General features: G+C 41.1%; 2 protein-coding genes across 2 annotated transcripts; one reads left to right on the top strand and one right to left on the bottom strand.

The window, feature by feature from the left end:
• The first annotated feature begins 638 nt into the window (after window positions 1–638).
• Window positions 639–6,316, top strand: LOC122888822 (ribonucleoside-diphosphate reductase large subunit-like). The gene is made up of 19 exons (XM_044223713.1): window positions 639–825; window positions 1,579–1,667; window positions 1,805–1,982; window positions 2,281–2,381; window positions 2,481–2,540; window positions 2,624–2,663; window positions 2,789–2,951; window positions 3,030–3,171; window positions 3,275–3,358; window positions 3,469–3,630; window positions 3,813–3,892; window positions 3,978–4,179; window positions 4,295–4,444; window positions 4,540–4,761; window positions 4,848–4,924; window positions 5,041–5,176; window positions 5,279–5,374; window positions 5,494–5,682; window positions 5,775–6,316. The coding sequence occupies exons 1-19, from the start codon at window positions 807–809 to the stop codon at window positions 5,964–5,966; spliced, it is 2,382 nt and encodes a 793-aa protein (XP_044079648.1). The 5' UTR covers window positions 639–806; the 3' UTR covers window positions 5,967–6,316.
• A 1,234-nt stretch (window positions 6,317–7,550) lies between these two features.
• LOC122888820 (short transient receptor potential channel 2-like) lies at window positions 7,551–14,834 on the bottom strand. Its single transcript, XM_044223711.1, has 13 exons — window positions 14,570–14,834; window positions 13,483–14,175; window positions 13,190–13,390; window positions 12,949–13,113; window positions 12,639–12,813; window positions 12,344–12,544; window positions 12,082–12,244; window positions 11,881–11,973; window positions 10,495–10,687; window positions 10,290–10,417; window positions 10,125–10,197; window positions 9,879–9,996; window positions 7,551–8,973 (listed from the first exon to the last, which is right to left on the bottom strand). The coding sequence occupies exons 1-13, from the start codon at window positions 14,582–14,584 to the stop codon at window positions 8,072–8,074; spliced, it is 3,120 nt and encodes a 1,039-aa protein (XP_044079646.1). The 5' UTR covers window positions 14,585–14,834; the 3' UTR covers window positions 7,551–8,071.
• Between the last annotated feature and the right edge of the window lie 1,089 nt (window positions 14,835–15,923).

The following is a 15,923-nucleotide window of genomic DNA, read 5'->3' as shown; positions in this document are numbered from 1 at the left end:
CAAATTTTGATTGCAAAAATATTCCTTACTTAAATACACTGCAGTGTTTCCTGAATCGTAGCGAGTGATAGTGAATTACTAAAGCTGAACTCATTATCATATTTACTGTACTTTGCTTTAAATTTCATTATGTGCAACTTGTTTTTCAGAAGTGCTGAAATTGACTGATGATTATGATTGTTATATGTAAATGCCACCCAGGTTGTACTGCGTCAACACACCTTCATGGAATATTACACATGATGTATAGTGTTGCCATTATGTTTATATTGTAGAGTTTGTGTATTAGTAAACATAAAATGTGTTAGTGTAGTTATCACGCATACAATTCTGTGAGTCACATCTTGTTTATAACTTAAGTGCCATATATGTGGATGCTGGTGCGTTATTATCATTTGCATTTTGCAACAAACAACACAGATATATAAAGCAGTCCTGCTGAAATAAAGCAGATACCGTAACTACATATTACAAAACCTGTTGTTTGGGAAATATCCCGCCAGATTTCGCCCGGAAACGGCGACCGGGGAATGTAAAAGGACTGTGTGTGATGGATTGTGATTGGTTTAAAAGTCTGCTGGAGTCTTCTCTGATTGGCTGAGCCGCTGGCACAATGCCGTGTAACTGGCTTGCGGGTCGTTGGCGCTCTCAGTTTGAGATTCAACTGTGTCAACCGATTGTTCTCCCAGTGTAATAACCTGCTATAACAACTCTGTACCACAATCATTTTATTCGTTTCAAGTGTCCAGCTGAGAAGATAACATCAACAACTGCTGACTTAGGAAACCAGCTGCTTTGTTGCCAACATGCATGTGATTAAGCGAGGTATAGTAAGTTAGCTAAGTTAACTTTTATATTCTTGCTGTCAAATACTGTCGGGTTTGCGGGGTATGTGAAGGTCATGGAAAAGTCTTAAAATGTATCTGTAGCAGTGATAAATGTTAATACTACAACGAAATACCGCATTATAGTCTTCAGCTCAGTTTCAGTCATGTTAAAATGTCTTTTTGTTTCTTTGTGTGGTGTGTTTCCGTCGAGACACCAAACAAAGACTTGAGTTATGGAAGGACAAAGGCTGACCGTTTATTTCTCAGTTTGCAAGTTTGTTGCAAGTTTTTCTTTATTTTGAATACAACTTAACGTTGAGCATTATTTTTAAATAGAAGCGACACAGCCGGGACTTTAAATTGATTATCACGCCGGTTGACCTGGTTTTGCTCTCTAGCCTTTGAGGTTTAAACTTTTTTCCTCGGTGTTTTGCAAAGTAAAGGCGTTGAGAAGCTTCCTTCTGTAAGGAATGTGTAAGAAGAGGGTTATGGCAGTCACGTATTGGCATCTGTGATTGGCATCTGTGGTATTGGCGCGAAGTAGCAAGGTGTCCTTTTGTTGTCATAACAACTGGTTAGACAGGTGTTCATCTGAGTTAATTGATCAGTAGAGGGAATCCAATGAACAGCTATGGCACTGATATTTCTTGAGTGTTTACCACAGCAGTTACATTGATCCTAACTATCCTGAGAATATATTTCAAAAAATGACCCAATACGTTTGAGGACTAATAATGTTTTTGTATTTCAGATGGACGCCAGGAGGCAGTTACTTTTGATAAAATCACATCTCGCATCCAGAAGCTTTGCTATGGACTCAATTCTGACTTTGTGGACTCTGTAAGTTCAAACCACTATAAAGTTACCTACCAACGTTACAAAAGAAACATCAAGTAATGGAGTGACACTGTCGGCTGACTCCATCCAATTCAGTGATATTCTGTGATATGTGTGACCCTTTATCTATGTTTCCGCAGGCTCAGATTACAATGAAGGTGATCCAAGGTCTGTACAGTGGAGTCACCACCGTAGAGCTGGACACTCTGGCAGCAGAGACAGCAGCCACTCTAACCACCAAACATCCTGACTATGCAATCCTGGCTGCGCGGATTGCTGTGTCCAACCTGCACAAAGAGACCAAGAAAGTATTCAGTGGTGAGTTATAGTTTTAAGTTACCATAAAAATACACTGCTCTATTGCAAGCTGTGTGATTTTTGTGTATGTAATAAATGTATTTAGAAATATGACTTTGCATTGAAATGAATACCACTATTAATGCACTATAAATTCATTTAGCCATCATAATGCCCTCTGGTGCAACATTTTTGGTAAATATATGGCATTGATCTTGATCTTTTCTAAATGTATTACTTTTTATGATGTTGGTGGAGGTTACATTGTTAAAGTGGTTAGATTATTGGTACTGACATTATACTTTCTTTCCTTTTGTAGATGTGATGGAAGACCTGTACAACTACGTGAACCCGTTAAATAAACGTCACTCTCCTATGATCTCCAAGGAGACGCTCGACATTGTCATTGAAAACAAGGCTGTAAGTCACATTTGATACATTTTGTTCATGTTTTCAAATTTCCCTGTCCCTGTAGTTATGTTTAGCATTTTTCAACATAATGTCCTCTATTCTTTGCAGCGCCTCAACTCAGCCATCATTTACGACAGAGACTTCTCTTACAACTTCTTTGGCTTTAAGGTAATTTTTCATGTCATTTTACATTTGACATCTCAGATACTTACTTTGGATGATGAATCTAATTTGTCTTTTTGCTCTAATAGACACTTGAGCGGTCGTATTTGTTGAAGATTAATGGCAAAGGTGAGAGTTGATTTTCCAATGACGTCTTGAGAAGCATGTTCATGGGTGCATAGACTCACTGTCAAGTCACTTGGTATTTGGATATTTTTAATTGTTTAATTGCTAATTAACCTCTTTTTCTGTAGTTGCTGAGAGGCCGCAGCACATGCTAATGAGAGTGGCAGTCGGGATTCATAAAGGAGACATTGATGCAGCCATTGAGACCTACAACTTGCTGTCAGAGAAGTGGTTCACCCATGCCTCACCTACTCTGTTCAATGCTGGTACCAACAGGCCACAGCTGTCCAGGTAAGGACTCTGAGCCAAGTTGACCTAATCTCTGATGCTCCTTTTTTTCCTAATCTAATTAGTTTGGATTTTTTGCAGTTGTTTCTTGCTAACCATGAAGGACGACAGCATCAATGGTATTTACGACACACTGAAGCAGTGTGCCCTCATCTCCAAATCAGCTGGAGGTATTGGATTGGCAGTTAGCTGTATCAGAGCAACAGGCAGCTATATTGCTGGGGTGAGTAAAATGCACACCACAGGGATTAAAACAAAGCAGATATGCAGGAGCTTTAATTTACACCGTCATTTTTGTATTACTTACAGTGGTTCTTGTTTTTCAGACCAACGGCACTTCCAATGGGCTGGTTCCTATGCTTCGAGTCTACAACAACACAGCACGTTATGTTGACCAGGGTGGAAACAAGGTAAAGGCTGAGATTTACAATACACACGTCAATGGAGCTTGACATTGTTGCTCTAGAGACACCTCTGGTAGTAAATTTAATCACCCTGCTCTCTGTGTTCGCTTGTTCAGAGACCCGGGGCCTTCGCTGTGTACCTGGAGCCGTGGCATTTCGATGTGTTTGACTTCTTAGAGTTAAAGAAGAACACAGGTAAAGAGGAGCAGAGGGCCAGAGACCTGTTCTTCGCAATGTGGATCCCAGACCTCTTTATGAAACGAGTGGAAAGCAATCAGGTGAATATTGGAGGGAATCTCCTCCCTGACTCAAATCTCACATAGGTTACAGTTTGAATTAAGCTGTATGTTCTCTAATCTATTATATGTTTTCTGCTCGGTTTGATAGTTTGAGGCTCTTGCTAAATCTTGAGCATTACCATTTGGGGAAAAGTCTTAATGTTCCTCTCCTGCTCTTGTAGGACTGGTCTCTAATGTGTCCCAGTGAATGCCCTGGGTTAGAGGACTGCTGGGGAGAGGAGTTTGAGGAGCTGTACACTCGGTAAGACCAGCACACCAAACTCTGTTCTTAACAAACAGCTCATTTCTCAGTGCTAACCTGTCCCATGTATCCTGTTTGTCCTCAGATATGAGAAGGAGGGCAGGGCTAAGCGTGTGGTGAAGGCTCAGCAGGTGTGGTACGCCATCATTGAGTCTCAGACAGAAACCGGTACACCGTACATGCTCTACAAGGATGCCTGCAACAGGAAGAGCAACCAGCAGAATCTGGGCACCATCAAATCCAGCAATCTGTGCACAGAGATCGTAGAGTACACAAGCAAAGATGAGGTGAGGGTCAGGGGATATTCCATTGATACCTATAGATTTAGCTTGTTGTTTCTGTAATATTACATTATTTTGTTGATGCTTGTTTTCAATTTGGTTTGTTCTTTCTTCAACTCAGGTTGCGGTGTGTAACCTGGCATCCATTGCCCTCAACATGTATGTCACCCCAGAAAGGACCTTTGACTTTAAAAAGCTTGCATCTGTCACCAAAGTCATTGTCAAGAACCTGAACAAGATTATTGATATCAACTACTACCCAGTGCCTGAGGTATGCTTTCTTGTCTAGTGTTGCTTCTCTATCAACCGTGCAAACGGGTCGTTTGTGCTCAGTGTTAACAGATGGCTCCTCTGTCCGCTTTACAGGCTGAAAGGTCTAACATGCGTCATAGGCCAATTGGAATCGGCGTGCAGGGTCTGGCTGATGCCTTCATCCTTATGCGTTACCCATTTGAAAGCCCAGAGGCCCAGTTGCTCAACATTCAGATCTTTGAGACCATGTACTACTCTGCCCTGGAGGCCAGCTGTGAGTTGGCAGCGGAGCTCGGCACTTACGAAACCTACGCTGGCTCTCCTGTCAGCAAGGGAGTGAGTAGTTTTCACAATGTCTCAAATCCACCCTGGGATACAGTTTAGCAGTTTGGGCTCAGATCCTAACTAGTTTTGTTTTCCAGATCCTTCAGTATGACATGTGGAGTAAAACCCCAACAGATTTGTGGGACTGGAAAGCACTGAAGGAGAAAATTGCCAAGTAAGTCTTCCTGAATGTCTTCCTTGTTGTTGATATTTCTCATCTCATATCTACTGTATGTGGAGATTGTGGATCATCCCCGATTCAGCTCCTGTCTTGCCCCTGTGTGTCCTCAGGCATGGTGTGAGGAACAGTCTGCTCTTGGCCCCCATGCCCACAGCTTCCACTGCCCAGATCCTGGGCAACAACGAGTCCATTGAAGCCTACACCAGCAACATTTACACCCGCAGGGTGCTCTCAGGAGAGTTTCAGGTCAGCACCGAATGCTTTCGCTGTTTTATGTCTCCAAAGTCGTGTATCCATGGAAGGAAAGGTTGCTAGTGTTGCTAAGTGTCTTTTCTGCCTCTCCCATAGATTGTGAATCCTCACCTGCTGAAGGACCTCACGGAAAGAGGACTGTGGAGTGACGAAATGAAGAACCAGCTGATTGCTCAGAACGGGTCCATCCAGGTAAAGGGTCACACTTAATAAAATCTTAACTGATTAAATTATTCAGTATCACTGCTCTAAATGTTACTATTATCTTTTTGGTGATCAAACATTTTTAAACATGTCTGACTTGTCCACAGGATATTGAGGAGATCCCTGATGATCTAAAGCAGCTGTATAAAACTGTGTGGGAAATCTCCCAAAAGACTGTCCTCAAGATGGCAGCAGATCGTGGTACCTACATTGACCAGAGCCAGTCCTTAAACATCCATATTGCTGAGCCAAACTATGGCAAACTGACCAGCATGCACTTCTATGGTTGGAAGTTGGTAAGTCAGGACCTAGGGAATGCAGGCTTGTTGCATGCTGCATCGTAGTGCCAAGAGACAACATCTTAATGCCTGTCTTCTTTTCTGTGCAGGGCCTGAAAACTGGCATGTACTACCTGCGGACGAAGCCTGCTGCCAACCCCATTCAGTTCACCCTGAACAAGGAGAAATTAAAGGAAGCCCAGTCAGTCAAGAGCGAGGAGGAGGAGACCAAAGAGCGCAACACTGCTGCCATGGTCTGTTCCTTAGCGAACAAAGATGAGTGCCTGATGTGTGGTTCCTAAGTGAAGTGTGGTTCACTCAGACTAACACACTTCCTCATATCCACCAGCTCCCCCATTAAATATGTATTTTTGGAAACACAAGTATTTTTTTATTTGTATATGATGTTGCAACAAGTGTTATACATATGCCGCTGTCATCAAGTCACAAATCTTTGCAGTTTCTATTTAATATATTCTGGATTTTCATCATGAAGTGTGTGTTGTATGCATGTTTGTATAGAATTAATAGGGTACAATGAATTAATATTTTTATCAATACAGTTTTGTAATATGTGGGTCACATTAATGAACTTCATGTTGTTGTTTTTTTAGATGTGTGGAAAATTAAACTTGTTATTCAATGGTCTTAATTTCAGTCTCATGTATTACACTATTTTCAAGAATACGTGAATCTTGAGTTATATCTCAAAACCTGAGCATACTGTATACATACTCCACGTTATTATGTGTTTAGACCTGCATTTTTTTGAGGCAAGAACAGTAATTTTCTTTACATTTACTAAGGAAAAATATCCTTTACACCCAGTGAAAAATGGCAAAATAAGAAAGGGCAAGTAGTCAGCATGCTGTTGTTAATATTTCTTGTTTATTAGGAAATGAGAGGCAGGGAAATTAAGCTTTTCTGTCACTGGGGATGCTCTAACAGGATGGCGATTACGATTGGCTGGTGATATGACATGCCAATGCCTGTCCACGTAAGACATTTATTTTCCTGGTGAATAATGTTGGAGGCTTTTGTGTCAGATGACATAAAGTATGTTTTAATTATCTGTGGTGAAGTTGGCAGATCAGGACAACAGAACAGGCTCACAACACCAGAAGTGAAAGTGGAAATGGTGATGGCATCAATCACGTAATACCGTAACAAAGGGCTACATGCCAAGGTGTTTTTCCGGTGGAAGAGTCTGGATGTGCTGTGTCTTGGGACAGGTGATGCTGCAGGTGATGAATTAATGAAGCGGTGTGTTCATGCATGCAACCTCATGGGAGCAGTATGTGTAAAGCAAGCTGAGACCTGCACTGTCATACTGTAGCAAGGTGTAGCTCTGAGAAACACTAAAGAAACACCAATTCATAACCTCAGTTAACACAGAGTTAAACAAATGTATTTTCAAATGGTTTAATTGTGTTACAAAGTTACTCTATTGTGCAAAACTTTAATTGAACACAGGACTATTTTCATCTGATATTTGAATATTAAGAGAAACCAGAATGACCAACAAAGGCTCTTTGCTACTTTGGAAAGTGGCAGTGAGGAGACGGACACCCACAAAGCAGCAGTACAACTAGTGTGTGACACACTTCCCTTGAACCAACTGACCAATGAACCAATTTCACAGAGGATGTGAGTAGAATTAGCCAGAAAGCTACAGGTGTTTGCACACAGATTGGCTACACTACTTTAAAAGTTTCTCACAGTATCAGTGATTAAGATGATATCAGTGAGATATCAGTAGATACCACTCTCACATCTGCATAGTAAATATGAAGCTACAACTACCAGCTGGTTAGCTTAGCTTAACACAACTGGAAACAGTGGGAAACAGCTAGCCTGGCTCTGTTCAACTGTAACAAAATCCACCTAGCAGCACCTTTAAAGCTCACTAATTAACACATTATGTCTTGTTTGTTTAATCAGTACAAAAAAAGTATAAAAATGACAATTTGGTGTTTTACGGGTGGCTATGTGCAAGACTATATTTCTCAAAATGTGGAACTTTTGCTTAAATATTTTTTTTAAACTGTGAACACGCCAAGAAGCTGTGCTGGCAGCCCCAAGAGGCTGCAATATTAATTACAACATCACATTTAATTTGCTGGTGCTTAGTTTTCAAGATATCTGGCCTGTAGCTGTTGAAATATGCTGCTTTGGATCAAAGTTTTGGATGGATCAGCTGACAGACATCACCATCCCCAAGCCCTGTCGGTAACAGAGCCAAAATCATGAAGCTACAGGCCATGGAAAAACCCACACCATCTCCAAATTGTTAATCATTAATTGTGCAGCCCTAGAACAAACCCTCTCATCAGATATTGGATAAGGTGACCAAAGGGCCAAACCCTGAAAAAGTCAGTGTGGTCCTTTAAATGGGACATCACCACGGTTACAGTCTCACTAGCATCCCATCAATCGATCCCTCCCCTTCTTGGGAACCAAAACCCGTGTCCTGGGAGCTGCTGCTGCCTGTTGGCGAGGGAATCATTTTCTTGGCTCCGCGTTCTTCATTGCTCACCCTGACACAAGGCTTCTCTGCTACATTATCCTCAAACTTTCTACCCTTCATCCATCTTGCCTCCACTGTTTTTTCTTGCAGCTCTATGTCTTTGAACTTGTTTACTACTCTCTTTGTGTCTGTCTTTTCATTACTGACTTTGATGCTTTTAGCTTGTTCGGGGGTCGTCTCTGTGTGTTTTTCACCCGCCTTCGTTCCTGTAAGTATCTGCCCTTCCCTTCTTTTTTCTGCCTCCTTCTGTGTGGCCTTGGCTTTTACCTTTTCTTCTACATTATTAAAACTTGTCCCTGCCACCACCTTCTCTTTCACTTCAGTGTCGGTGTTTTCTTTTTTGTCTGCTTCCACCTGCTTTTTATTCTCACTTTCCTTCTTATCTCCCAGCTCTGCTTTAGCTCTGCCTTCCTCCATTTTCACCACATCACAGTCTGTTACCTGCTTTGATCCCTCTGCTCCACATTCGCCCACCTGATTCAGTTGTGCGTCTGACTTTGACTCCTGTTTTGTATCTGAGTCAACCTTTTCTTTATGAACCTCTTCCTCTTCATTGTGCAGTGTCACTTTAAGTGATGTATCTTTGTCATCTTGTCTGCTGTTAAAACCTCTGAAATTGTTCTTGGCACCAGTGATGTATTTCCCCAGTATGGAGGAGTTATCCTTGGTCAATGCATGGCTTCCAATGTGTCCATCATCCACCTGAAGCTGCTGGACCACTTTCATATTATTGTGCATCCTGTAGACCGCTTTGCTCAGCTCCGTGATCCTATTACCGATATCTGAGGGAAGAGAATACTCCAATCATAACACAGTTTTAAGGCGCTTTAATGATAAACAGTACTATTCAATTTCTACAGGCTGGATGTTCGAATCAAATACTTTTTCATAGGAAAATCTGTTAACACTTAACATTTTATTCCATGGCCTTTTTCAAAAGTCTATTTTTATTTCATAATGGCATTTTTCCAAATGACACTTTTTTCCTGCCTATTTTATCTCATTTCACTTTTCATAATGACACATTTTATGTCACTTTTCTTGACAATGGTGTTGTCACCGCCCTCTCACCTTTCAGCCAATCACATGCACCCTTCCTCTTAAGATAGCAAGCTCAGCAACTGCTACCAAATTTTAGCCAGTTAGCTCCTGTTAGCTTGACATGAAATAAAAGGATCATTGGGGAAAATGACCTTATTAAATAAAAACAGACTTTGGAAAAAGAGCATTTTGAAATTAAAATATCTATAATGATATAAAAATTAAATCCAATAAAATTCTGTTATTATGAAAATGAAGGATGAAATAACATTTCATTATCTGAGTTGAGTTTGAATAATTTCTTCAATTAATTTGCAGATTGTTGGTTCATTTATATATTTTACACAATGTATTCATGTGATTATTTATTTCATAATGTCTCTTATTTATTGAATATTGAACACTTTGGGGTTCCATAGTGTATCAGAGATATCAGAGATCTAAAATATTACTCCAAACCACTCAAAATCATAACATTTATAAAATGTATAATTTTAGACTTTTTATCTGATAGCTAGTAGTAGAGAAAGACTAGAAAGATGGAAGGGAGAAAAGGGACAACATGCAGCAGGGCAGGTTTGTGAGCCAACAGGACTTTTTAATCCTGTCTGACTGTTAAGCCCTGACAGATTTGTGTCACGGTTACCTTTCCTCTTGGTCTCCTCGAACTCCCTGCGAGCTGACTCAATGTAGCGTTGCACCAGAGCTCTGATCACCTGCTGCCGGTAAGGTAACTGGCTGTCTTCAGATCCCTTACCATTGGTCTTAAAACACATATTTAACATCACACATTTCAGTGCACAGTGTTTAGCAAAGAATATGTACAAGATCTTTTTTTTTTTTTACTACAGTCACACTAACTCCGGTTTGTGAGCATTAAACACACACTTACCACAGAGGCTACAGGGGGATATTTTTTCTCAGAATTACAAGTGCAGCAGCAGAAGATTCGTCTAAAGATACCCCTGAAACAGAATTTAAAATGAATAAATAAAAATATAGATAAACAATGAGGTGTCTTGGCAGATCAAAGGTGCATTGACATTTTAGATCTCACCTTAAGATGTAAAAGACAGCTTTTGGTGAGGGGATGATGTTGAAGGGCACAGGCATGGTGAGGCCCTCTCTGAAGTAACTGAGGTACAGCTTTGACCTGGCAAATTTCCACTCAACATCTGCATCATCCTGAAATAAAAACGTTAGTGCCAGTCTTTGGTTTCTGCTTTTATTGCAGGTGTGACATAAAAAAATCCTCTCTTTACCTCAATTTTCTGAAAGGAGTTGGTGATCATAGCAATAAGCATGTTGAGCAGGACGATGACGATGACGAGCGTGAAGATGCCATACAGAATCCTTCCTACAAACTCTGCCAACACAAACTGTGGCATGTCCACGTAGTCCTGGTTGACCACGCCAAACATGGTCCAGAATAAGAAGCGGAACGTCTCATTAAACCTGTAACAGTGCAGTGGAGAGTGTCATCATGATGAGTGTCTTCATACCTTTTTTTAACTTTTCACACTTGGATGTCAAAGTGTAGAGAGCTTGTTGTTAAGATTCATTTTCTGTACATCATTTGAATAAGTAAACAGAAGGAAGATATTCTTTAAATTATTTTCATTATTATTTTCAACATCATTGTATTATAAATTTATATATCTTTATAAAAAAAATCTGGTTTAGGGATAAACATTGCATGATGTATACCTCAACATATCCTACAATATTGGATTTTTGAAATCGATATTTATATTGATATCAGAGAATTACAAAAATCTGATAACGATATATTGGCTAATAGAATTTTTGTTTACATAAAAACACAACATACACAAACATTTTTGATAAGGATCCCTTAAAATTGTTTTTTAAAAGAAATGTGACCAAGCTATGTACTGAGCATGAAACAAATGTGTCAGTGCTCTCTGGTTGTTAAACTATGCAACAATGTCTTAACATGTCTGGCATTTCTGTACATTTGGTGTAACTCACTGGCTGACATACATGCCCATACCAATACATCTGCAGTAACCTAATATCAGCTGAAATATTGACCCAACTAATTTGTCAGTCTAGCTCTAATATGGCACAAGTTTTATATAGGCTGAAGGCTCAAAGGAATAGTTTGATATTTTGGAAAATAGGGCTTATTCCGGGCACTGTGACTTCCTGGAGTCTCTGTTGGTTGCCTGGCAACCTCACAAGAGTCACTGCGACCGGCCAAGAAATAGTTTTAGCTCGTAACTCCCCGTACACCCAGAAATTGTCATTTTTACATTCCAGTTTTCGTACGGTGATATAGTGTGTTAATTAGTGAGCTTTATAGGTACTGTTTTTTTTACCATTGAACAAAGCCAGGCTAGTTGTTTACTCCTGCCTTCAGTCTTCATGCTAAGCTAAGCTAACTTATTTACCATACAGACATTAGAGCGGTGTTGATCCTCTCATCTTACTCCACGCAAGAAATTGAATCAGCTTCTTTGCCCAAATGTCAAGCTATTCCTGTAAAGCTTATACATCTGTCCCCACTTTATCCAGCAACCTTGTGTTATTGTGTTTACCTTGCTGACCACTGCAGCAGGGTTTTGGCTTAAAACCGCTGAGCTGAAACAATAGTATTTAGGAAGCTGAAGATCCCATATTCTTACCTGCCAAGCTGTGGAGAGATGACATATGGAACATAGACATTGTTGATGCCACAGAGGAAGGCTGTTCCAATGATCATCAATATGAACATAAATCTAAAAAAGAAAAAACAAACATTCTCACTGGCCCTGAATTTCCTTCCAGGCAATGATCAATATACAAATATGCAGATGTATAATACAGGAAGCAAAATGAAAACTCACCTCATCATATCATCAATCATCTTCCCTATGGAGATCTGCAGAGTTCCCAGAGACTCATGGGCTGGCAGGATGTACGCCAGCCGCGTGAAGCTCAACATGCTGGTCACTGCAAACAGCACCTCCGAAATCAGCTGGGGGTCCTCCTGATGCCAGTCCTCACGCACTGCAAGACGGTTTCACACAACCAAACGGACCAGTTCAGCATAACTTTTAACACCTCCAACAATCATTTTGGATGAATGAGCTGATATCATTTTCTCACCAGTCTGAGTGAAGTAGACGCACTCATCCACGCCGTTATGATCATGGCAGAGGAAGTAACCTTTGAGCACGATAAGCACACGTAACGCAAAGGACGCCAGGTACATGCTGAGCACCACCACGTCCAAGCAGTTCCACCAGTCCAGGAAGTAACTCCGCAGCCCCTCGATCCACACCTCCTTGCACTCATACCAGAAGAATCCTACATGAGACAGCACAGTATAAACACTAAAACCTGATTTTAACTATTTCCAGGCCATGATAGAAGGGAGTTAGAAAAGAGAGAGTGAACCCACCGACCACCCACACCATGTGGAAGGAGCTGTGCAGGAGGTTCTGCTGCCGGGAAGCAAATTTGTCTCGATACATCTCCATTGTTATTGATTCTCCAAGTAACGTGATGAGAAACCACAGATAGGAGGCTGAGTGGAGGAGAAACTTGATCACAGGGATCTTCAGTATCTTTCCTACCTGGTGAAAACACAAAAGACATGTCAGGGTCAAGACACACATGTGTTCATCTTATTTTCTTAATTGAATGTCTCTCATGACAGTCTGTGATAACAAACTTCTCTCAACATTTGGCGATTTTTCACATGGTGTGACCTTTGACTTGGGTGCGAGCCAGTAGACGAGGCAGAGGAGGGGCATGGTGAGAAAGATCCCCACAGAGACAAACAGCTTCCAGGCCGTCTTGCTGCCTCTCCAGCCTGCCAGCTTCCCACACCAGATAGATGACAGCACCTGCTGGCAGATTGGGTGGGCCACAAACTGCACAAAAACAAACACACAAATTATGGATCAAGTATGTCTTCTTTTACTCATCTCAGTTTCTGCATCTAGCTACCTCCTTCTGGTTGTAGTTGACAGCAAGCCTCAGACGAGACAGGTTGGGTATTCCCTCCTCAAAGGCCTGCTGCTCTAAGTAATCCTGGCTCTCGTCTCCACAGCTGTTCAGGATAGTGGTCACCTCGCTCTGGTTGCGACACATGCCCAGCAACTCAACGGCAAAATCCTGACAAAGCTGCTCCAGGCCCAGGTACTGAGGCTGCGGGAGAGAGGCACCACAGTAGATTCAAGTAACAACAACACAGAGCCAACATGAACAGTAAATGGGGACATCTACGAATGTCATCAGACCTTGAACTCTGGCTCTTTTTGTGAGAGCTTGCGGAGCTCTCTGCTGAGACTGAAAGCTCTGAGCATGGCATCCTCAGAGGTGATGGACAGGTAGGCACGGCTGGCGATGCCACGGTAGGTGTTGATACGAGACAAGGAGAACTTCAGCAGGTCGTATTGCCGGCCGTTACGACACTCCAGACAGGCACAGGATATCTTATGTGGCCATGGGATGACGTGACCTTTTTGGGTGAGCATGGTGACTATATCATACAGGTCTTTCTGGCAGGCTAAGGTCAGAGGAGTCACACCAGGGGCAAACTGTGAGTTGTCAATAGAGTGGTCAAAGATGGCCTGAGAGAAGGAGCGCACGTCCATCTTGTTGCCTTTCTCCTGGTCCAGGCGGTCCAGCAGACGCTTCACCACTCTGGGCTGGTTGGTGTCCACAGCGACTAGCAGGGCCTCGTGAATCTGCCGGAAGTCAAACTTGACCCCCCGCAGGAGGGCGTCCATGCTGTCCTCGCTGCCCAGGCGGATGGCCAGGTTGAGGGCCTCCCTCCACTGGCGATCCTCAGACTCATCCAGCTGGCGGATGATGCCATCACCTGTCTTCAACAGTCCACACAGCAGCTCTATTTTCCCTTCCTGAATGGCACTGATGAGCCCCGGAGGGAACTGCATCTTCTTGTTCATAATCTCGCGCCATTGTTCTGGCTGAGGGATAGGACAGTTAGCAGCAGTATTAGATGTCCATTCACACTTTTTTTTTAACTGAAATTGATGTCAGATATCAGGGAAGAAGGTAACTTCCAATTTGATTTCATAAGAGGAAATTAAAGCCTGGACAAAATGTTAAGATTTTGTAACAAAATAAAGGATGTGCAAAAAATAAAAAGCATGGCACAGTCTACAAATCACTGCATGTGACTGGAGACACATTTATTGACATCAGCACTGACATTATTAATAAAATATAGAATTGTGTTACCTGGAGAACAATAGCTTTAGATTAAGCCTAATTTTTTTGGCCTCATTACAAATGTTTTTAAAACTCTGATCTATTAAATGACAAATTCTACAAACCACGTGTGAATAAAGCTCTGCTTACCGTGAGGTTTTCCATTCCTGATGAAAAACAGCACAATTCTGAGCAGCGATCCTAAAGTGAAAACACAATCACATTCTCTGGAGACATGAAATATATTTTTGCCAGTTATTTTAAGCTTCAGAGATGAAGGTGAGAGATATCAGTAGATTGCACAAACAGCTCCAAAAGGAGAACCGAGTCCTTTGGTGTCCTGCAATCATGTGCTACCGGCTGACTGCACGGAATCAGCACCACCAAAACTCAACAACACTTCTATCCCCCATGGGGCACGGCCAATTAAAACGTAACCTGTTCAAAGTGTTTCATGCTCGGCTGGGCCCAAACCAAACTGTTTCTGCGTTCAAACAGGAATTAACTCTGGTCTCCCCATTGGAAACAGTGCCATGGCACAATTAAGGTAGGTGTTACTGAACAGGCAGCAGCTGTCATCGTTTCCCCCAGAGGAGCTGGACGGAGTTCTCAGCAGTGGGGAAAACAAGGAGCGGCAAGTAAACGATATACTGATTATTTTCACTTCTCTCTTTTCATGCAGTTTTCTTTATGGAAGGAGATTTCTGTCCAGTTACCAAAATTACACATTTTCTTTTTTTCTTGAAACTTCTGTAAGGTTTTCTCTCAGCGTGGATTATTTTCCTATCTATATGGTTTTGAGAAGCTTCTCTGATTGTTTATTGGTTTTTCATCAGTGTAGAATCAGTCAGTCACATTATCTGTACTGTATACAGTAGTGGAATGTAAACTAACTACATTTACTCAGGTACTGTACTTAAGTACTTAAGAGCATTTTCTTCCCATGCCACTTTATAATTCTACTCCACTATTCGGAGGGAAATATTACACTTTTTACTCCACTACATTTATTTGACAGATTTAGTTACTAGTTACTTTACAGATTTAAGATTTTTGCATACAAAACATATGAAAATATACAAGTACAGCTGAAACGATTAGTCGATTAATCGATTGACAGAAAATTTATTGGCAACTTTTTTCATGTAAAAACATTTCATGGTTCTAGCTTCTGAAATGTGAGGATTTGCTGCTTTTCCTTTTAATTATTTTAATTTATTTTTTAATAATTTTGAATTTTGTACTATTGGTTGTACAAAACAACTGCGAAGGTGTCACTTTGGGCTCTGGGTAATTGTGACGGCATTTCTCACTATTTTCAAACTTTTGTACAAATCAAACAATCAATCTGTTAATCAAGAAAATAATAGATAAATCCACAATGAAAATAATCATTAGTTGCAATGCAACCAATCAAGGCATGTGTAATAATAATCTAATGATATAATAGCATAACAGTCGCAGGGGACATTTTTCTGCATTGAGTACTTTTACTTTTAATATT

This window comes from Siniperca chuatsi, linkage group LG14 (assembly GCF_020085105.1).
Source record: "Siniperca chuatsi isolate FFG_IHB_CAS linkage group LG14, ASM2008510v1, whole genome shotgun sequence".
Taxonomy (NCBI): Eukaryota; Metazoa; Chordata; class Actinopteri; order Centrarchiformes; family Sinipercidae; genus Siniperca; species Siniperca chuatsi.
This window is presented reverse-complemented; position numbering and strand designations above follow the sequence as displayed.